Source organism: Python bivittatus, unplaced genomic scaffold, assembly GCF_059951505.1.
Source record: "Python bivittatus isolate LINGU-HERP-01145 unplaced genomic scaffold, Pbiv_v1 ctg000480_np1212, whole genome shotgun sequence".
NCBI classification, from domain to species: Eukaryota; Metazoa; Chordata; class Lepidosauria; order Squamata; family Pythonidae; genus Python; species Python bivittatus.
In genome coordinates, this window is record NW_028277075.1 from 75,449,627 (window position 1) to 75,472,166 (window position 22,540).

The following is a 22,540-nucleotide window of genomic DNA, read 5'->3' on the forward strand; positions in this document are numbered from 1 at the left end:
GGTTCAATGAATATCTTTTTTATCAAGAGTTAACCTAGAATAAAAGCTGGGTGACTTAGCGTAGGAAATACCAGTTTTGTACTGACCAATCCCTGGTTTGGTTTGTTGCAGGTGAAGTATTACAGTGCAGAGGACTACGAGGCTAGACGCTTCAATGATGCCATTATCAAGTATCAGGTAGAGAAGGACCCAGGTGCAATGTTTGGACTTGTTTCTTCTATGTCTATTAGAATGCACTGGTTTTTTTGGTCAGACCTTCCTTTTCTTTTTCCCTTGAGTACCAGCACATAGGGATATGTATGTCCGTATACTCCTATGTTTTCATGTATGGACACATGCATGCAATAATTGGGAAGGGAATGAATAGTTCCATTTCCTTAGAGAAAGAAGTGTTGCACATAATTGTCTAGGAAGGGAATCAATAAGTACATCATAACAAGGGAAGATTAAGACACGGAGAACCAGAGACTTGTTGAGGTATACTCAGTAGAAATGTTACTGTGAGAATAACACAGGGCAAACCATGTAGCCAGGGCTAATGAGCCAAGTACTCACACCTGATAGATACTGACTCAGCACTATGTGGGGGATATAAGCAGCCTGCGAGCTGCTGGTTATGGCTGGATGTTGCTATGTGTGTTACTAAGAGCTGTGGAGTAGGTTAGTAGGTAAGATATAATGTGTATACAGCTGTATATAATACAATCTGTAGCTTTAACTAAAGCAGAGTCCAGTTGTTTTTCTTCCTGGACCACTCAAGGACTGGCCCAAGGTGCGACTCTGACAAGACTTTTCCTGGGATTTTGTAACACTGGCATGTTTGTTAAAGATTATTCTCTCAGTCTGTTAATAAATAGCGTAGCTGCTCAGATGCTGCCCAAACTGCTCAGTCATAGCCAAGCAAGGCCATGGCAGGATTTTCTATTGCGGAGAGTTTGGATAGACTCAGCAAGGCCCTTTTCAAGTTCAGTTAATTCTGTCCTGTAAATAGGAGGAGCGGCATGTCCAGATGGGAGGAGTATTCTAGAAGAGCATGCCTGGCTGACCTAAATTGTCTTGTAGTGGGATGGAGAAGACATAGCTTGTCCATTCCTGGATGCATCATTGGTCTGCTGTGTGGATGTTGGAGGGTAAAAGATCTGTTGAACAATCTCTGTTGGCTGCAGAGATTTTTAGCATTGCATTGTGGAATTAATTTATTTTCTTTTCTTTTGGTAGGTTGCAGAATGGAAAGTAAATGCATCCCTGGGCCTGTTGAACCAGACACAGAATCTGGTGATAGGCTTGGGGCTGCTGGCTGGATCCCTCCTATGTGCTTCTTATGTGACTAATAAGAAACTCCTTGTAAGTTCTTGCTCACTGCATAAGTGGTTTGGGTTTCTCTGAGTATGAAGAATCTGAAACAAGAACCAATCTACAACCCATCCTTACTATGGAAGCCCCTCCAGATGAAGCATCTGGCTTCGTGAATGATTTCCCATGAGCTAGAAAGTTTTTAGACCGTTGCAATGCACCTCTACAAAACCTGGCAGTGTTTTGGAAATTTCTGTAGTAAAACATCAAGCTCATCTACATATATCTGCTTGCAAATGAACAGGCACTGAACCTGTTTAAAATGCATTCATGAAGTTGCCAGTGGAAATAACAGCAGCACTAGCCTTCTCTGCATAATACTTACTGGTAGTCTTGCGATGATCTGCAGAGTGCCACGAAAAGCAGGAAAGGGAGTTCAGAGGGCTCTAGTAATCTGAATAGGTGGAAGAATTCACCAGACAAAACTATGAAAGAAATTGCCGAATGTAGTTGTGGAAAGTGATGACTGATGTCAAGAGTCTTTGTAGTGTTCTACAGAATAGTGTTTTCTGAATTTAAGACAGTGAGTTCCAAAGGCAAATCTCAGGTCATGCTGAGAAAAACGGGCAGCCGAGGGTGGAGAAGATTAAAATGAAACCAACTGGAGAATTGGATCTCTCTTTGAGAACAAAAGCTATTGCAAACAAGAGGCCCAGCCTGGAAAAGATTTGTCACCAATTAAGAGATCTAAGCAGGAAAGGGGGGTGGACCTCACCAAATGGGAGCTGGTTTCCACAAACATCAGAAGAAAGAGATTGGGATGTTTTGGGTTTGTACTCCAGATGTGAAAACACATTCCCCACATGGAGTGCAATCCGAGGGACGGGAGGCAAAAAGGCGCTTTTTAAAACCAGAGGAGGTAATGGAGAAGTGCAGCTATAAAAATGTAATATGGCTGGCACTTTCACATCTAAATGAAGGGAAAAGTGTCAAGTATGAATTATAGGCAAACTGAACTTGGTTAAATGCTAAACAAATTAAAACAAAAAAAAGCCTGGGAATTACTGAACCACGTTGCACCAATGAATTTTTGCTGCAAGGAATGCTGCAAGTATAAAAGTTTTATCATCAGTCTAGTTTGACACATTATTTGGGATTCCAGAAAGGAATTATTTCACCTCTCCTTCCCCTCTGACAATCAAGTTAGTGGTGAGGAACCTATGGCATTCCTGATCATTGACCATGCTAGGTAGGGTTGCTTACAGCGTTATTTATTTATTTGGTAAATTTATATAGCAGCCCATCTCACATACGTGACTCTGAGTGGCATACAAAGTTAAAAAATCTTTACTTCCATGCATGAATGATTTTCAACCTGGTTTCCACTTGTGTTAGACTATAGCAGTGTTTCTCAACCTTGGCAACTTTGAGATGGGTGGACTTCAACTCCCAGAATTCCCCAGCCAACCATGGGGAATGCTGGCTGGGGAATTCTGGGAATTGAAGTCCACCCATCTTAAAGTTGCCAAGGTTGAGAAACACTGGACTATAGCCTAATTGTCACTGGGATTGTTAATCTACACCTCAGCTCTAGGTGAAATTCACCTATTTCTCCTCTTCTCCTTGCATCTTTTCACAGAGAAAAGTAGCAAACCAGGGGAAAAGTTGCTAGCCTAAACTGTTCCCTAATATCTTCAAGTCATGAGTGTAGAAGGAGCAATGAGATACATAAGCCTCCATCTGTAATCTAAAAGATTCAGAACAGATACTTAAGGTTGATTTAATTGGTAGACGGCTTCTTCTTTTCCTCCCTCCCCCCCTCCCCCTGCCTGCCTGCCTGCTGCCATCCTGATCTGGGGAAAGAAAAGCAAGGAAAAAGTTTATTCTTTTTCTTTCATACCCTATGTATGGGCAACAGATTGGAAGGTGTGGTTTTGATCAGATGGTAGAAAGGCAGTGCATTAAACTGCCCCAAATTTGAAATTTGGTCCTGCAAATTAGCCCTGTGTCTGGACACACTCATATCTACCATTTAATTGATGGGAGGAGAAGACAGAAAAACCGAGATATAGCTGATATTGCCATGGGCATTGAACCTTGCCTTGGTCTGCAAAAAACTCAGCTTCTGCAGTCTTTGTTCTGGACCTCCTAATTCAGGGTTGGATTAGCGGAATATATGTAACTCACTCTATAGTAGGCTTATAAATCCAAAGAGGAGCTTCCTTTTTTTTTCAATAAAGACAGAGCAGAAATGTATATATTACCCATGGTATCTTCTCAGACCAGTCTGCTTCACCAGAATCTTTGGTGTTTGTATGTACTGTTCTCTGAACATAAACATTTCTTCTGAAATAATATTTTTTTAAATGTTTGAATATCTCAAATCGATAACTCAGCTTAAGTGAAAAAGAAGCCATATTCAGTGAACAAATGTAAGACAAGGGAAATGGGGTTAACTGGGCAAGATTTGGGAGACACTTGATCTTCAGGAATCAACATGTAAATCTGAACTTGACACTGTTTTCAGTGTATTGTATGGGAGGGACAATTGCTATTGTAAAAATGGATATATTCTTCCTGTTTCCTCCAGGTAGGCGATTATGTTCTCTTTGGCACATACATTATTCAGTTGTATACTCCGCTGAACTGGTTTGGCACATATTACAGGTAACTTCATCATTAGGCTACTTTTTTTGTAAATTTATTAGCCATTTTGGGTGACGCAAAGAGAAGTGGGTTGATGAACTTGGGGGGATAAACTGGGTTTATATTGTTGTTTGATTTATAGTCTGCTCCAAACAGAGCACCCATATCCCATTTCTCAGATTTAAATTTGCCTGTAACAAGAAAAGGATTATGTATCTGAATCTAAGAATAATATCTAAAGCAGGAATAAGCAGATCTGTCAGCAGGGACCAAGTCAGCTGAGCACCTCAGGTGAATGCTCATGCCCTAAGAATTAAAGAACAGTGCATTCAAATAATTTGGGCTTCTTGCTCCTCATTCAGTGCATTTATATTCACCCCACTTAAAAAAAAAAACACACACCTTTCCAGTCAAGGGTTTCCCCACAATTACTCTAAAGAGAAAAGCTGAATCAGAAATGTTGACAATCTACTGAAAATCACCTGGAAATTGGTACCAGTGGATACCGCTCTATTTTGTGCTCATCATGACTCTTGTGGATAGTGTTTGCCTTTCATTTTTATACAGAGACTGACAGCAAATAGAAATGTATCCATTTCTGAGATGCCTGAAATAAAACAGAACTAATTGGAGAAATATGGACTTATTTTAAAATATCAGATTGCAATAACAGTCTGTTTATCTTGTAAGAAAGAAAGCTCATCGGAATACAACGTATCACAGGCAAGGTCGAATCCTTGCCTTGAGTTAAAAGACAGGTAGTCTAAGTGCAAGTGAATATGTATTTAATATTTAATATTTTTGGTTCTAAATTAAAAGATAGATCCTTAGCATGGAAGGAGCAGGAAGTCCAAATTATTTGTAAATCTGGTCTAGTATAGGTTTGAATTAGGATTAAACATTAGAAAAGACAAGCTGTATACTGCATAGTAAAATGCATACTGGACATTCTGTATGTATTAATCATATTAAAATTTGATATCTGATGCACTGTCTGCAAATATGTGGACAGTGCAAAGATACAGTAATGATCCCATAGTTTTATACAATTTCAGTTCTTCTTTAGAGTGGGCTAATTGTTTAATCAATATGGGGAAAAATTTTAGTAATTAACAAAATACTAAGTTTAATAACTAGTTGGTTACTGAAAAGTAATCATAAGACATGGAAAGGTGTTGAATGGTGTATTCTGTTCTATTCAAGCTAATACAAACATTTTCTTATTAATTCCTTTTGTATGAATAATTCTACAACTCCAGCAGTGAAAGGAATTACCATAAAAATTCCTCATGCCTAGAAAGCTGAGTTCAGGCTTGGAAAATAGAACACAGCCCTAGGAATTATATACTGTATTTATTCCATTAAAAAGTTCCTTGTTTGTAATCATTTAAGATGCCCTCTCCTTTATTCTTCCCGTATCAAAAATGGTTAAAAAGAGGTGTGAGATAATTTACTATGTGAACATATGTTAAAGATCTGGGAACATTAACTGGGAGGGTGTGACTGATGGGGTTTGCTTTCATGCTTAGGGTGTAAAAGATTGCTGTGTTTGGATGTAAGTACTTGTCTGCTTCATTCCCTTTTCTTTCTTGAAACCTCTTTAACTTGGTTGCTTTGGTGCAATGGAGATTCTGCTTTTCCTTTTCAGAATGATCCAGTCCTCATTTGTTGACATGGAAAATATGTTTGAGCTCTTCAGGGAAGAACTGGAGGTAAGGGAGATCATATCTGTATTTTAGATCATAGCAAACCAGCTTATTTTCCCTTTCTTATGCATTACACCCCATAGACTATAAACTGCAGATAGTCCTCGCTTAACAACCCTAATTGGGACTGGAATTTCTGTCACTAAGTGAAGCAGGCATTAGGCAAAACATCACATGACTGCACCACTTAGTGACGGCAATTCCAGTAGTCCCAGTTGCAGTTGTTAGGTGAGGACCACGCTGTCATTAGGTGAGGACCTCAAGCTTCTCCTACTCTGTGTGAACTGCTGGCTTTGTTCTGCTGCCTCCTCCCCAGCCGGGCCAAGCAAACTCCCTTTGTCAGACAAGGCTCCACCACCCTGCCATGCTCACCTCCACTTCATCACCCCGCACCCACCTAACTCCCCCCTATCTTTGCCTTTTTGGCTACCCTGCACTCTGCCACTGCCTACCCCTGCCACCCCCCACCACCCCCAGCTGACCTTTGCGACCTTCTTTCTCCCACTGCTGATGAAGTGTGCCCAGCCGAGGCAACTGCTGGCCCTTCATGATGGCCTCCACGAGGCCTCTGCAAGACCTCCATGACATGTTGTGGAAGTGTCGCAAAGGCCCCACTGAGGTGTCACAAAAGTCCAACAGCTGCCTCAGCCAGGTGCGCCTCAGAAGCAGGAGGCAGAAGACAACAAAGGTCAATGGGGGGAGTGGCAGGGGTAGGCGGTGACAGAGTGCAGGGCAGCCAAAAGGGCAGAGATGGGGGGGGAGGAGGACGGACGGGAGGAGTAGAAGTGCACACTGTGGTTGTAAATGCAGGCAGGCTGCCAAGTGCCCGAATTTTGATCACGTGATTATGGGGGGACTGCAATGGCTATAACTTTGAGGACCAGTCATAACTACCATTTGTTCAGTGCTGTTGTAACTTCGAAGGGTCACTGAACAAATGGCCTTTAAATGACTATCTGTAACTATTAGAACCCAGGAATTGGAGTTTCTAGAAATCATTGCATTGCTTGTTTGTTTCCTGTTATATTGAATCCTTCACATGGGCTGTTTGCACATGTTCAACTAAGTGATAATGTAGTTTGTTTGATTTTAGCCATGCTGGTTTATAAGTCCCAGTTATGGCTTCATATATGGAACAGACCAAGCCAGTTGTAGTTTATTCAATAAACTGTGGTGGAGCAAATTATGGATTATCCTGGCGTGTGAACCCAGCCATTCTGTTGCTGTGCTTCAGGGTTAATTACTAGCACCGATCAGTTTATTGAAAAACAGCAACGTCCCCTTTCAGAAAGGACATACTTGATTTAGTTTAGCCTTTCCCAACCTGATGCCATCCAGCTGCTTTAGAACTACACTGCAACAGCACCCTGGACCTGTTGGCTGGCAGTTCTCGGAGTTGGAAGTCTCTGCATCTGTGAAGGATGCAAGTTGGAAAGGACCAAATTAATCTTTGGGATGTACCTTATTTTGGCCACTGTCATAGCTTGTCTTTTTAAAAAAAAAAAAAAATAGGCAGCCAGATTTGGGTTAGCCAGGAGCCAAATGGCATCTTCCATTTTCAGACTTGTAATTTTTTATCATAATACTGGTGGTTAGGGATATTACCACTAGAACCTGTACCTGAACCTCTCCAAGGTGTATCTTTGGAACATAGGAAGCTGTGATGAACAGATCAGATCTGTTCATCAATAGAGGTTTTTCAACTATGGTGGCAACTAACCAGGGTTTCCAAAAGAAGCCTTTCTTGTCATCTGCTATCTAGCTTTTATTACTGGAACTGCTACAAACTAAACCTTGAATTTTGTGTCTGAATTTTGTGCCTGAAAAACAAGTGCCCTACCTCAAGAATGGTGCTTCTGTATGTGAATGGCTTCCAAGAGCAACTTCTTGGCCACTGGGGCAAATCTTCTTGCCTCCACCAACTTAGCTAGCCAGGATCCTAAGTACAGGTGATATTACAGATGTGTTAACTTATAGGTGAAGGATGAACCAGGTGCTGGAGATCTTCGATTTCTCGCAGGACGTGTGGAATTTGAAAATGTCCATTTTGGCTATGTAGAAGGGTGAGTAGAGAAGGTAAAACTATTGATGGCGGCAAATGTGCATGTTGAATCTGAAAAGGAAGGAAGGGTTGAACAACATTTTTTCAACAGTAGGCAGGTCACATGGAGAATAGGTGCTCAGAGGACTTAGCAAAGAAAGGGAAAGGATAGTGATGGTGACAGTGTGAATGTGAGCCATGTGCTATCTCATTAAAGCTTTCCAGTGGGACTTACTATGGATGAGATAAAAGCTCAGAAACAGACATGTTTTGTATCTCCCTTCTGAACCATGATGAGTGAGAAAGGTAGGAACTAAGCTTATAATTCTTGAAAGATGTTTGGGGAATTAATAAAATATAGAGTTCAAAAACCTGCTTTTCTTTTATCTGTATATTAACCCTCTTAACTTAGGTTGCTTCTATGGAGCACCATAGTCATTGTTATTCAGACTATTCCAGTATGTGTCTGGAGCAGAGGAGGGCATCATGTATGGGAGGTGTCACCAGGGAGCTTCAGAAGAGCAATGACAGGTTGAGAGATGGGTGACTGCTCTCTTTTGTTATTCTCCACACAGGAAGGAAATTTTACATGATGTTTCCTTTACCGCAATGCCTGGGCAAACTCTAGCGCTGGTAAGGAGATAGGAATGGCTCTGCTGTAAATAATGGTGTTCTGTAATAGGACAGTACATTTTTTTGCCTCCCATTTGATAGGAATAGTGACAGGCCCCAAAGAAGGGCCCAAAAACAGAGGTTAAAACTTGGTAAGTCTCCCCACTTTCCATTTCTTCCCACAGACTTAATTTATGGGGACACTTTGCCTTCTCTCCCTTTCTCTCTAGGTGGGACCCTCTGGGTCAGGAAAGAGTACCATTGTCCGACTGCTGTTCCGCTTTTATGACGTGTGGGGAGGCTGCATACGAATAGATGGGCAGGATATCTCTAAGGTAACAAACCCATTGGGATGTGTTGATAGTAGAAGGGACATCCATCTTGGATCAAGGCATGGAGAAGGTTCGTTTCAAAGGTAGTGGGGTGTGAGGAGGATGAGAAGTGTACCCCCAAATATGGTCTAAATAAATTGCTGAAACCATGAGTTTCAGCCTCATCTGTACATACAGTGGCTTGTACAGTGGGGCAAAAAAGTATTTAGTCAGCCACCAATTGTGCAAGTTCTCTCACTTAAAAAGATGAGAGAGGCCTGTAAGACCTCAACTATGAGAGACAAAATGGGGGAAAAAATCCAGAAAATCACATTGTCATTGCCAACAAAGGATATATAACAAAGTATTGAGATGAACTTTTGATATTGACCAAATACTTATTTTTCACCATGATTTGCAAATAAATTCTTTAAAAATCAGACAATGTGATTTTCTGGATTTTTTTTCTCATTTTGTCTCTCATAGTTGAGGTATACCTATGATGAAAATTACAGGCCTCTCTCATCTTTTTAAGTGGGAGAACTTGCACAATTGGTGGCTAACTAAATACTTTTTTGCCCCACTGTATGTACTTCTTTACATTACTGTGTCGGGGCCAAGTCAGCAGCAGAATATAATCAGATGTCCTCCCAGGATCTCTACTGAGACTGGTGTTTTTAAACTTATCTAACAATGATCAGGACTCTTAGCAGCACCAAATCATTTGAATGGTTGAAGCAATTAATTGGAGATTTTGAAGAAGTTAACTTCAAAATGCTATTTGAGCAGCTAGGAAGTACCATGAAATGTTAGGAAGAATGGACTTTGGGGGAAAAAGTCTGTGTTGACAGCGCAAATCTAAAGAAATACTTTCTTCTATCAGAAGAAAGAAGATTCCAGCTCCCCAGGAAAACAAGTTTAGGTACTAAAGACCTGGTTCTGCCAGCTTACATGGGAGGACAACAATCTTACCCAGTCCTGGGGGTGGCTGATGCCTTGATGACACTCCCCAAGTGGCTGCTAATTTTAACATCTATTCTTGGATCTATTTATTTTCTATTTATTTAAGACTATTATATATTGTAATTTTAATTGATGTTAACTGTTTTGTAAACTGCCCAGAGTTGTTCCAATGAGATGGACAATGACAAATTTGATTGACTGATTGGTAAATAAATAAATAAATAAATAGCTTTTGATCTTACAAAAGGGATAGAATGGGAACCATTTGAGAAACCGTTATTTGACAAGGAGAATTTGTTTGCAGGCCCCAGGGTTATACATGTAGTTTAACCCCTCACACACATACTATGTATGTGAAGTCAAGTAAAAATAGCTAGAGGAGTATCTTGGCTACCTGTGCTTTATGGTTCAGAAGATGAATGGTTGTCCAAGTGAAAAACTGGCTCTCCAGAAACCAAAACTGTAACCCCCAGCAGCCTTATCCAGAGTGGCAGAGGATGCTAGGAGTTGTCTATCAGCAATACCTGGAGGTCCATAGGTGCCACACCCCTACTGTATGGAGTGATCCCATTGATATAGTCAAGTTGGCATCTAACCTTTGGGTGTAAATGCACCCACTTTCATACGCTTCTCCTCTCAGAGTTCCACAAGACTTAATTGCTTGTTCATGTTTGTTGCCACAGCAAAGCAGACATATGATTCCATTTAAAGGTGGATTAAAGGTTTGTGCTCAGCATGCCTCCACCTCTCCTGTGGCCACCTAAGCTCACTGAGAAGGACTACAGGGTATCTGAGGGATTCTTAGATGCTACATCTGGGTGCTAATATTTCATAGGGTCTTTGGGAGGTCAGTGTTGGGAGGAGATAGAATAGCAACTGGTTCTTTCATATCTGCTACAGCTGTTTGCTATCTGTTCTTATTCTATCGTGGTTCCCCAGATCTGCTCTCTTCATTTTCTCTCCATTATCCCTTATGATTATAACTTTCCTGCAGGATCTGTCTCATTTAACAGATCAATCCTGGTTACTGGAATAAATGTCTAGGAAGCAATGGAAGGAGATATGGATAAAATGGCATCTAGGGATAGATGACAAGCAGCTGAGGAGGGCTGAAAGATACATATTTCCTACAATGAGTGCATGTTCACAATACAGTGTCCCACAGGCTTTTTTTGTCCTAGAATTTGTCATACAATAACAAAACTCCACAGAGATGATAGTTGATTGAGCCGGTTCATTATTTGGAGTGGTTTCTCGTTCAAAGTGCCTGCACTCTCTAGATAAAAAACAGCAACACTGCAGTCACTTGCGTTCCTTTGTTCTCTGCCTTCCCTTTTATATCATCAATGTGACTATAAATCTTGAGCTAGTGCTCTGAAAGCTATAAATGATGCTGAGCTGAGTCATTAATCACATAATGCATTCTGCAAGCTGAGAACATTAATGCTTGAGCTATGCTGAGAATGTTCAGGTTGTCTTAAGCTGGGCTTACTTCAGACAGGTGCCTTCCAGATAGATTAGGCCTCCACTCTCAGCACATGAGAAAAGAACCTGGTAGGGGAAGGTTGCTTTGAACTGCTGCTTTGATATGCCAACTCTCTGAGTTGTACCCTGGGCTTTCTGAGGTGGTGTCAGCTGGGGCTCCCCCACCTCAGTGCAGGATATGAAGCCCTGATAATTCATAGTGACTTTATCTTCCAGGGTACTGCCTGAAGCTAACTATCCATCACACTGGTGGGGTGTGAAGATGGCATCTATATTCCAAACCATAATCTGGGTGAATTGTACTGTTTCTCACTTCATCCTCCGTCTGTCTGCATCCACAGGCAAAGCAGGTCTCTGTGCGTTCCCATATTGGTGTAGTGCCTCAGGACACTGTCCTCTTCAATGATACCATTTGCAACAACATCCGATATGGTCGTATTGACGCTACCAATGAAGAGGTTATAGAGGCAGCCATGACTGCTAATATCCATGATCGTATCCTCACATTTCCTGATGGTAAGGGCTACTGGCCACCTCTGCTTTATCTACTACTTTGCCATAAAGCTTGTACTCTATCCCCTGCACTGTTGTAAGATCCCATGTGATTATACTGGGATATCTGCTTTCTTATTGTAGCTTGATGGTTGAGCATAGGACTCACATTCAGTCCTTAGTTTCTGTAGATACAGTTGGGAAAGATTCTGAACTGAAACCATTGACAGCTCTGTTGGTCTGTGAAAATAATAGCAATCTCCATTCATAGATGTTAGGGGGTGGGGGAGGGAGAATCAAAGGGGTGTGTGTGTCAAATGATGACAGCAGCATTGCACCATCAAGATACATGCATGTATATACAAAGAAAGTATAACTTGGATTGCATCATTATTATGCTCTTTTCCTAATTTTGGTCAGAACTTCAAGTCTTGTAGATGCCTCTCTCTACACTGGAATGGGCAGTTTTTTTTCAGCTGAGCCACTATTTCCTTCCAGAAACATTTTTGTGATCTCCACAAGCTACAGAGGACATAGTAGTAAATAGAGGAGAAGGAGCCAAAATATTCAGCCTATTTTTTTCTGGGGAAAGTTTATTTCAGGAGAAATAGCTGCATTAAACCTCCATGAGATTTAGCTCACATCTTCCATCTGTTTGGATAGGAAAAAAATAAATATGTTGTTGAATGTTTGAATTTTGTATTTTGATGCCAGTAATTAGCAGTGCAACCTGGAAAGACACTTGTGGTCCACATGTAAGCTATGGCTTGCCTGCTCTGGATCTCTGTGGACCAATAACCTGATTTGGTATAAAAGCACTTCCTGTGTTCCTATCTGAGCTAAACTAAATGAGTCTTGTTTGTTTGTTTGTTTATTTGACTTGGATACCACCCAACTCCCGTCAACTCTGAGCAGCTCACAGAATAAAAAAACAATATTCAGTCCAGTTAAAAAACAATGAATAAGGTGGCAAATCCAGCCAATGCGTAAATCCTACAAGGTGTGCCAACCACCCTAGCCTAAAACCTAAAGCTTGAGAGAAGAGCAAGGTCTTCAAGACCCCCCAGAATGCCATCAGGATGGGAGCCACCATGATCTCGGGGGAAACCTCATTCCAGAGGGCAGGCACTGCGATAGAGAAGGCATGCTTTCAGGTCCTGTTAGTGGCAATGCCTGATCGAAGGAACCCAGAGCACGCCAACCCTGTTGGATCAAACCAGCTGGGCTGATAACAGGAGAGAGACCAATGACCAGGCTCTGTGCTTTGAACAAAAATTCCTACAATTCTCATCCAGCCCATTTTCTGTGGGTATGGACATTGTAGGCTGGCATATCTGGGAAGTCAAATGGGGAAGGTTAACCAACAGTTATCAAAAATGAGAGACCGAATCAGTTCAGCCCCACCCTATCCTACCCATCCTCTAAAACCAACTGATCAATGAGATCTTGACTAATGAAAGAAACAGGATTTGCCTCTATAGCTCAGTTTGCAAAACAATCCTATTTCCTTTTCATATTTTTAAGTGACCTGCGTAGGAAATCTTGGAATTTTTTAAAAAATGATTTATTTATTTATCTATCTATAAATCAATCAATCAACCAAATTTGTCACCGCCCATCTCATTAAAAAGCGACTCTGGGCAGTTTACAGAGGAGATAAAATCAATTAAAATACAATATAAAAACAGTCTTAAATAAATGATAAATAAATTCCAAGAATGATGGGATTGGGGAACAGAAGGAGTGACATCAGGGCGCCAGCCACACCCAGGATTGATTAAAACTCTTACCTCCCCATGCAAGCTGGCCGAGCCAGGTCTAAAGTGTCTGAGGTCACACCGGATTTCCTTTGTTAGTAAATCTGGATGGAGTTGCCACTACTAGAAATAGCCATAAAGATTCAAAATGCTCTGCCCAAAAGGTAGAAAGCAGCAATTTGTACCTCAGTGACCTTCCTTTTTTACATAGTGTTTTACTTTCCTCTGTGCTTATGCCTGAAAGGTTATGATACGCAGGTTGGTGAGCGAGGTCTGAAGCTGAGCGGTGGGGAAAAACAGCGAGTTGCTATTGCCCGCACCATCTTGAAGAACCCTCACATCATCTTGTTCGATGAGGTAACAGAGGAGAAGCAGTGTCCTAATGCCTGTCTCTGTTCTGAGTTCCAGAGAAGGCCTGCCCGTTCATTAGAGACAGCGCGCAAATTGGGTATGGGATATTTGCTGATGGAAGGGAGGAGGACAGAATAATCAAGTTTAATTAATGTCCAGTGGAGTAGCCTAGAAAAGGACATGATTGACTGGAACCCTGAATAGAAGCACTCCACATTGCAACCATGTGTTGCAGGTATACTTTTATCTGTTTGTTTCCCACTTTCTGAGACTAACTTACATTTGCATTTTGCCCCTCCATCTCTCTTTTTTTTTTTAAACAAAGCCTGAATTCTGGGAGCATTTGGGAGGAGGGTAACATCACCAGTTCTGTTATTCTTCACAACTGTGTTTCTCTGACCCCCACATTTGTAACCTGTTCCTGGGCAGTTCTCCTTGCAATAACAATACTGTAGAACTACAAAGAGCAGCTCTCAGTTCTTTGCCATGGCACCAAAACAACACTGGTGACTTAATAGGTACTGATATACTAGTGACTTGACACCGATAATTGGCTCAGGGTCCACTACCTTCCTCTATCTCCCCCTTTGCTCTGCTACAATGTGCAGATATACCTGATTCTTACAGGCAACATCAGCATTGGACACCAAAACGGAGAGAAAAATCCAGGCATCGCTGGCTAAAGTATGTGCCAACCGCACCACTATTATTGTGGCTCACAGGTAAGATGAAATGTCATTTCATAGGAGCTTTATATACTAGGCTTTAGCATAATCCTAGCTATAGGGATCTGTTCCCTTCCTACAAAGAGGGCCAAATGCATGTCTTGACTTGCTCCATTCTCCTGCAGTCATATTTGTTAAATATTGAGAAAAAAACGTTTGAGGTGGATCCTTAAAGCAACTCTGCCTTCAACTTGTATAGAAAGAAAAATATAGAAGTCACTCTGGATGAGTCCAGAGGTTCATGTAATCCAGAAGTCGTGGGTTGGGCACAGAGGCAATAGCCCTCTCCTTCTCCTCTTTCACACCACCAGTATCTGGTATTTGGTAATGCCTTGTCTCTGAATGTGGATGCTCTTTTATCTGTTGTGCATTACAGTAATGTTCAGGGTCCCAGGCTTGGTATCTTCCTGAAGTACTATGGCTTCAACCTCTGGGGCTGGCTAAGAATTCTGCAAGCTGTATTCTCAAAATATCTCAAACATGCCAGGTTTTAGGGAAAAGACATAGCCAATTTAAAGATCAGCATAGAAGTGCTCCATTTGTGCTCCCACATACCCAAAGCACTTTTTCTGAATTATTCCTGAAGTATTGTACAGCATAGTTTGGGGAAGACCTTACTTACATTTGTCAAATTTAGAGCCGATTATAAAATCAGGAACTGTCACATGTTTTGGCTGCTCCATTAATGAACCTTTGGTGCTTTTTGTACCATGGACCACATTTGAAATTTTAATAGAATGTTCTAACAGTAATAGCCATTTCATGAGAGGACCATCAAAAAACATAATCAGATCAGATGGCAGAGGGATAACAGTGTTTTCGGTCATCCCCTGCAGTTGCTCACCCCAGGATATTTTGTGCCATTTCTGTAGTTTACTCTTCTCTTTTTCTTTGAACCTGACCATTTTTTAAGCAGTAATCTGGTTACCCACTCCTCTTATACTTCTGTAATCCATAAGGAAGACAGAGGCATTTATAGGAATAAAGATGAGAGTGAAAGCTGGCACTTTGCTTTGCAGCATGCTAGCATCCCAGTTAAAATTAAAAGGATCTTTTAAAAATGTGAACTCAGTGAGCAGGTGATCTGGCAGATAGCAAGGGAAGCAATGTGGGTTTGTTGGGGTAAAGAATAGTGTCTGGACTTAGAAGCAGGAACATCTGCTGACATTAGACTATCATTTAGAAAGCAGCAGCATCTTTTCCAGATTTTAGAAGGTAGCGGGAGGAGTAATGAACCTAGAGCTGTGTGTTTGTAGGGATGGCCAGTTAAATTTTGTATTTGTCTCTACCAATTCTCATTCAGTTTGATGAATAAGAATTTTCTTTAGAATTTTTGTCAAAGGAGAAGAGAATTTTAGAGAATTTCTCATAAATGGAATGTGACATTATTGGACAGATTTAATCATCAGGTGACCAAGAGTTATATGCAGGTGCCCTGCCTTCTATTTTACCTCCTTCCTATATTACAATTAGATCCCAAGATAGGGCATCACAAGGGAATTCCTCTCAGGGAGGAATCCTCCCCTTAAGAAATAATCCATCCAAGTTATCTACCCACAGATTTAGCAGAGAATTGCCAAAGGCCCCTTATGTTGAGGTGTATTCTTTTGGCTGGTGTGGGTCTTCCGGGCTGTGTGGCCGTGTTCTGGAAGTTCCAGAACACGGCCACACAGCCCGGAAGACCCACACCAGACATTGTATTCCGGCCGTGAAAGCCTTCGACAATACATTGTATTCTTTTGCTTTGTCTTTGTTGCATCCTGCATCAGGGGTAGTCACCTCTGGAGATTCCCTTGGCTTCTCTAGTCACTGATCTCTCAGCAATTTGCTGCTAGCCTCCCTTTTTCCCAAGATATAGTCATGAAGATGGTGAAGGCAAGGGTTGATACATTATGGATAGTCAGCCCTCGTACCTGAATGCCATTTAGTGTGGCTGAATTAGCACCACAGGATCTGGAATGGCTAAAATTCCAATAGAGTTCAGGACATCTTATGACAGCTTTGCTGAATATTAAATCTTCTACTCATTACACATATGTTGTACACCTACCACTCCTAAGACTGTTTTGCTGCTTTGTGACAGTATCATCCTTGTATGTAGTTCTTTCCCCAGGGACAGAATATATCTGAGTTGACAAATTCTGCACATGTCATGTGTTGTATGTTATTGAGAGCTGTTGAGCTTTACATTCTGGCTTCTGAGTAATAGTAATGATCTTTCCTTTACAGGTTATCAACCATAGTTAAGGCTGATCAAATCCTAGTTATCCGGGAGGGCCGAGTGGTGGAGCGAGGAAGGTAAACAATTGTCCACAGGACTTTATGAACTCCACACAAAATGTATAAATAAATAAATAAATCTGTGTCCAGGCACCAACCAAAAAAGGTTGAACTATGTGATCCGTATAAATTAAGCAAACCGAGAAAATTGAACTACTATTCGTATTTTGCATAGGTTATTCCAATTTTGGTAATCCTCGAAGGTGGCAAAGAACTATACAGGATACAGAAAACTTATATCCCACAACTAGAAATCCTGTTTAGCCATCTCTCTTGTTCAGCCATCTCTTGGCTTCTGAAATTTTAGCCCACACATACCTTTGGATCCTAAACAGGCTACAGAATCTTATTTCCAAGAAAGAAAGGACAGGGAGATGGGGAAATGTTTGTTTCATAAAGATTCAGGACTGAATAAGCTTTTACATTCTTTGCTTTTTCTGCACTGCTACTGAATGCTAGTATTTATGTAACTCTGTTTCTTTCCTCTTCCAGCTGCAATTGAAAACTATTTTCAGAGGAGAAACGGTTAATAATGTTACAGGCTCTTCAGCAGCCTTTTAGCCACTTTATACATGAGAAAAATCAAAAGTACAGTATGGGATTTTTCAAAGAGAAGCATTTCCTTCTGTTCCCACTCAAAAATTCCAGCCACCATCACTTTTTCATAACTCTCTAGCCACAAAGGAGCAGCTGACATGAATGAATTCTGATAGTTCTTGTGGGCCAAGTCAAGGATATCAGATTACCCAGAGAAGCAAAGTAAACTCACACACCCTTCCTGCCCCAGTTCTGAGAAGGCCTCCTTACAGGTTGTTATATCCTTATATTGGAACCTTCATCCAAGGGCCAGGTGCAGCTGGATCAAAGAGATCTAGCAGGAAAGGTGTCTTCCCCTGGAAAATGGAACACATCCTCCTGTATGTGGATGTTCTGATTCACCTGGAGGAGGAGCCAGAGGGAGACCGATGACCTGCAGGCTCCAACTGTCCTATTGAAAGAATGCCCCCACTCATCTGGCTGTGGGGTTCTGTATCTCAATGGATTTTTCTCCTTTGTCTGCCAGAGGAAACACAGCCTTTTCCTGCAGTTTAGATTATCTTAGTTTAGCTTTTTCCCCCCCCTTTTCCTCTTTCCTCTTCTCTTGGTAGCAAGAATATTGTGTCTTTGTGCTCCCTCCTCCTAAAAAAATCAGGTGTCCAGAGCTTCTTAGGCCAGGAAAGAGGGTGGATTGGAATCCCTAACAGAGCCTGGGAACACAGGGGAGGTAGCAAGAACAGATTACAGAACAGATGATTGAGTTCAGGGGAGAGCATGAAAAAGAGATTCCACCTTAATTACACTAGGTATAAGTTGTGCAGGATACTGTGGTAGGTTCTCAAGATTCTGTTACCATACTAGCAATAGAGATCTTTCCAGAAATCCAAGTAGTTCTTGTTTCCTGAGCTTGCCAGCCCTGCAGAACTTGAGAGGGCAGCTAAGCAAGGAGGCTGGCTTGTCTCAGCAACAGCAGTGGCAGGTGCTCCGTGCCAAGTGAATGGCCATCCCCCTATTCCATTCCATTGCCTGCCTGTCTTCCCTCCTTCCTATTAACCACTGCCACCTTAGGACTCTGGGCGCCTTGTGGCAACTGCAAGGTCCCTGCCAGTCCCTGATCACCAAGCACTGCCAGGAAGGAGGTGGTGGCAGCTTTACGCCTACTCTTCATAAGTATTTCCCTTCCTTGACTGCAGAAGGAGCTCTCCTGTTTGTGCGGGGACTGAAAAGCAGTAGTGAAATGGGAGAGGGGGGCTGACCACAAATGTAAAAAACTCCCAGAGATTTAAAGAGACTGGCTACCACTTTTTTCACATTTAGAAAGCCAGTCCTAGGAAAGGATTAAATGGTCTCCCTGTATTCTTCTCACTTTGCTTCTCACCAAGCCAGTATTAACAGAAATGTGGATGTCCCCATTTTCAGGTCCTGCTCAGATTATACAGTGGAATTCATGGCAACAGGATAATTATTGCTGTTGCTTCTAGTATTAACATAGGTTCCTTTGCAAGAAGGTCGGTGCGAGAGAGTTAAATCAGAAGTGTAATATTAGCCCCAAATGCAAAATTATTGATTGACCTGGTTCAACACAAGCCTTATTTATCCCCCATCCCCCCCATAGCACTGTTTTCTGGGCATTGATCACCCACACATTTCTCCTCCTCCTCACATTCACTCTACCCAGACACTTTAATGCAAAGTAGCAATAGAGGCAGCAAGTGAGACCCATTTGGGGGGCGGTTTCCAACATGAAAACTCTCATTCTGAAACCCCAGTTTGGATCAGTTTCAGTGTAACAGAGGAACCTTGCTGCCTCTTTTTGTATGTTACAGTGATTGGACTGGGTGGAAGGAGGAGAGGGGAGAGGCAGGCTACAGAGAAAAAGGCTGTCTTTCCTTTCCCTGCCCTTTGCTCTGCAGAGAGCAGCAAGTGCAGGAACCTGCTGTCCTCGTGTGAGGGCACTGATTTTACTGGCCTCATTCCTGAGGCATGGTAAGAGGACTGCTCTGGGGGCAGTGGTTTTGATTCTGACATACCTTCCTCCCATTCCAAGGATGGAGGAGAGTACTGTACAAGCTTGGGGGCTGAGAGGTTGAGCCCCTTGTGTAACTTCCTAGATTTCCTCCTCAGCCCCCTCCATCACCATAATTGCTGAAAAATTTCCAGGTTGGCAAGGCTGTCATAGCCCGTGACAAAAGGATGGGCTTTATAGAATGGTAGTACACTGTATGATATAGACATGTAATGTTCGGAAAGTTCTACTGTGAAAGTTCAAAGTGATGTAGGTGAGGGATTTGCGTTCTGTGGAGCCTTTTGAATTAATTTTTACTGTATCTTACAGGCATGAGCAGCTACTAAAGAAAGGTGGTCTCTACTGTGACATGTGGTTTCAACAAGGAAGTGAGAAGCCTGGTGGTTCAGACACAGACAGCAAGGCCAGCATCATATCAAAAGCTGGCGCTGAGGAATCAGAAGCAGGTGATGCTGTGGGTGAGTCTGAGGATGAAGCTCAGGATGAACCTGAAGCTCAGGATGAACCTGAAGCTGAGGACGAACCTGAACATGAGGATGAATCATAGCCAAGCAACTGAAAGAACTACTGAATGTCTCCTGCACGATGGAGCTTGAAGCCAAAAAGGGGCTGCTACCTTGCCCTTGACATTTGTGATGACTTACCACACAATGGGAAAGTTCTGGTCTCTAGAACATTTAGCAGATCCACCAAGTTTGGTTATGGAAAATCAAATTAGAGGAAGCATAGACTCCATATTCTTAACCTGCTCATAGTGATAGAACAACAAAGAGTACCCTACAAGCTGCTGTCAGGGTGCAGAATATGTTGCATGGTGATCCAGACATGTTATGAGTGAAGGGGAGAGGCTGGGACCAGGGCCACCCTGCCATACTACTGTTGTCACTGGCAAATGTCTTTTTCCGCAAGATGAACTGGGTAGGCAAGAAGAGGAAAATGACACGTGTGAGTATTGCCAGTGTTCTGTATGGAACCAGAGGAATCCTCAGGGAAAAGAGGCGCATTTTCATAAGTTCTGATTTTGAAATGTCTGTTTGATTTTCATAAACTCTGTTTTCAGATCAATTTGCAGATTCCATTTTTTTCAGTCTCATTCGTTAAAGGAAAGGACTAAGTAGTAACTGACTGAAAATCCTTTTCAAGTATCGTGTGCTGGTGAGAGGTCCAAGATTCACAAAGTGCAGGTCTCATTAATTATTATGAATGTGGCTTTTATTTATATTTGGCAGTCATAAAATAAAATCAACAAGGGAAAGGCAGTAATTCATGGTGGCTGAAAATGGTAAGATAGAGAAAGATGAAATAAGCCTTTTCACCTGTCTCCTAGCTTATTAGCTGCTCCTTCATGGTGGCTCTGTGGAATTGACCATTATTATTTACTTGCGGCCCTATTGCAAGGTGCAGGTAATCTTGGGCTGGGTGAACAAGAATTAGAGAACCTACCATAAATAGAGCTACCAGACCTGTACTGCAAAACCCAGGATGGCCACTAGATGGCACCAAAAGGATATGGAACCATTTAACTTTTCTGCCATCTACTGGTCATCCCAATTGCTGCAGCCCGGATCTGGTAGCTCTATTTATGTCCAACCATAAAAGTGCACAGTAATCAACTGAGGAAACAAATAACAAAGGAAGCTGTCAGACTGGTTTAATGGAGACAGGTTGGCAGTTGTGCTTAGGAGTTGTTAGGCTTCTCTGCTTGCACTAAACAGATTCTGAAAACCAGAGGATCTTTGGCTGAGCAAAGAAAAAAGCATTTGGGTTCACACATGATGCTAGGCCAAGTTTTCCTTAGTTATACCTTAAATCATATTCTTGGTAGAAATGATATGAAACACTGAGTAAGAACCAAATAAACCACATGATGGTTTAGCATGATGTATGAACCAGGCCACTGATTTGTTTGGGGAGCAGTGATTAGTTGTACTATTTAAAAAATTGGTAATAAGGAAGAGCAGCCTTCTAGTAGACCTTTCCCTAAATTAGTACAGGTAGTCCTCGCTTAGCAACCACAGATGGGACTGGCAACTCTGTCACTAAGTGTGACCACAACTTGCGATTTTACTGCTGCCTTCACCATTGACTCTGTCTGTTGGAAGCTGGCTGTGAAATGCAAAAATGGCAATTGTGACTCTGGGATGCTGCAATGGCTGTAAACGCCCGTCGGTTGCAAAGTGCTCGAATCTCAATCGTGTGACTGTGGGGATGCTGCAACGGTGGTAGATGTGAGGACCGGTCATAAAGTTACTTTTTCAGCGCTGACGTACCTTCAAATGGTCACTAAGCAGGGCAGTTTAAGCGAGGACTACCTGTATATCAGAGTCCTTCCCCTTCAAGGTTTGATTATTCACACGTGCTGTGTGTGTGCGTGTATGTGTGTGTGTGCACCTTTGAGTCAGTCTTAACTCCTCACAACTGCTTGCATTTTTCTTGGCAGCATTTTCAGAAGTGGTTTATCATTGCTTCCTTCCTAGGGTTCAGAGGGAGAGAGGGACTGGCCCAATCACCCAACTGGTTTCATGCCTCACAGTGTCCCGGTTTCTAACCTGGTATCTTTAATCATTACCCCAAAGTTACTCTTACATGCATATTAGTTTCAGTTAATACCTATAATACTGTTCATATGAAGAGATGGAAAGTTGTTCACCTCCTGCCACTATTTTGCAAGCTTACCCAGACAATCTCTCCTCTAGCATGTAAGACTATCCAGATGTTGGTGAATCAGGAGTTTAAAATAAGATGGTTTACTAAACTACTGATGGTTGGGTGTTTCTGGTATTGAATGTTTCTCCCACTTGTCTGTCCAAACTACCAAGAAGCACCATGAATAATGTGAAGTAAAAAAGAACCTCCAGCTCTCAATGACGTCTATGTTAGAACAGTCTTATCCACCTCTTCTGTTGGATTGGGTTTATAATCTCTACCCATTGCAGTAAGAAACCGAAGAAAGGCTGGCAAGGTAGTTAGTGTCTTCCAAGTCAATGGTAATATTCCTGTACCTAGCCCAGTGTTGTCCAAACTTGGCCACTTTAAGATGAGTGGACTTCAACTCCCAGAATTCCCCAGCCAGCCATGGGAGTTGAAGTCCACTCATCTTAAAGTGGCCAAGTTTGGACAACACTGACCTAGGTGAATCCAACAAATCAGTCCACCAGCAGTTGTGCTAAACAAAGAGAGAATATTGTGGCTACTGTGAATCAGTTACGGATCTACATAAAATACATGCTAGTTGTGCACAGTTGCCATTTACTTGATTTGATTATTGGCTAGTGTAAAGAGGGCATGAAAGTGTTGTATTTTTCTATATCCCCT

The 22,540-nt window shown here is 41.9% G+C and overlaps 1 protein-coding gene across 2 annotated transcripts in view; it reads left to right on the forward strand.

Annotated features, from left to right (window-relative positions):
• Window positions 1-20,376, forward strand: part of ABCB6 (ATP binding cassette subfamily B member 6 (LAN blood group)) — a 40,482-nt gene extending 20,106 nt beyond the window's left edge. Inside the window, exons 9-20 of one of the 2 annotated variants that reach the window (XM_007419806.3) lie at window positions 112-177; window positions 1,219-1,344; window positions 3,884-3,960; window positions 5,588-5,651; window positions 7,623-7,708; window positions 8,262-8,319; window positions 8,529-8,633; window positions 11,399-11,573; window positions 13,551-13,663; window positions 14,285-14,379; window positions 16,612-16,680; window positions 19,535-20,314. In XM_007419806.3, coding sequence (XP_007419868.2) covers window positions 112-177; window positions 1,219-1,344; window positions 3,884-3,960; window positions 5,588-5,651; window positions 7,623-7,708; window positions 8,262-8,319; window positions 8,529-8,633; window positions 11,399-11,573; window positions 13,551-13,663; window positions 14,285-14,379; window positions 16,612-16,680; window positions 19,535-19,772 — 1,272 coding nt within the window. In that variant the 3' untranslated portion in view covers window positions 19,773-20,314. Of the gene's footprint in view, window positions 1-111; window positions 178-1,218; window positions 1,345-3,883; window positions 3,961-5,587; window positions 5,652-7,622; window positions 7,709-8,261; window positions 8,320-8,528; window positions 8,634-11,398; window positions 11,574-13,550; window positions 13,664-14,284; window positions 14,380-16,611; window positions 16,681-19,534 lie in introns of both variants that reach the window. The other variant, XM_088146352.1, reaches the window with a different exon arrangement.
• The last annotated feature ends 2,164 nt before the right edge of the window (window positions 20,377-22,540 follow it).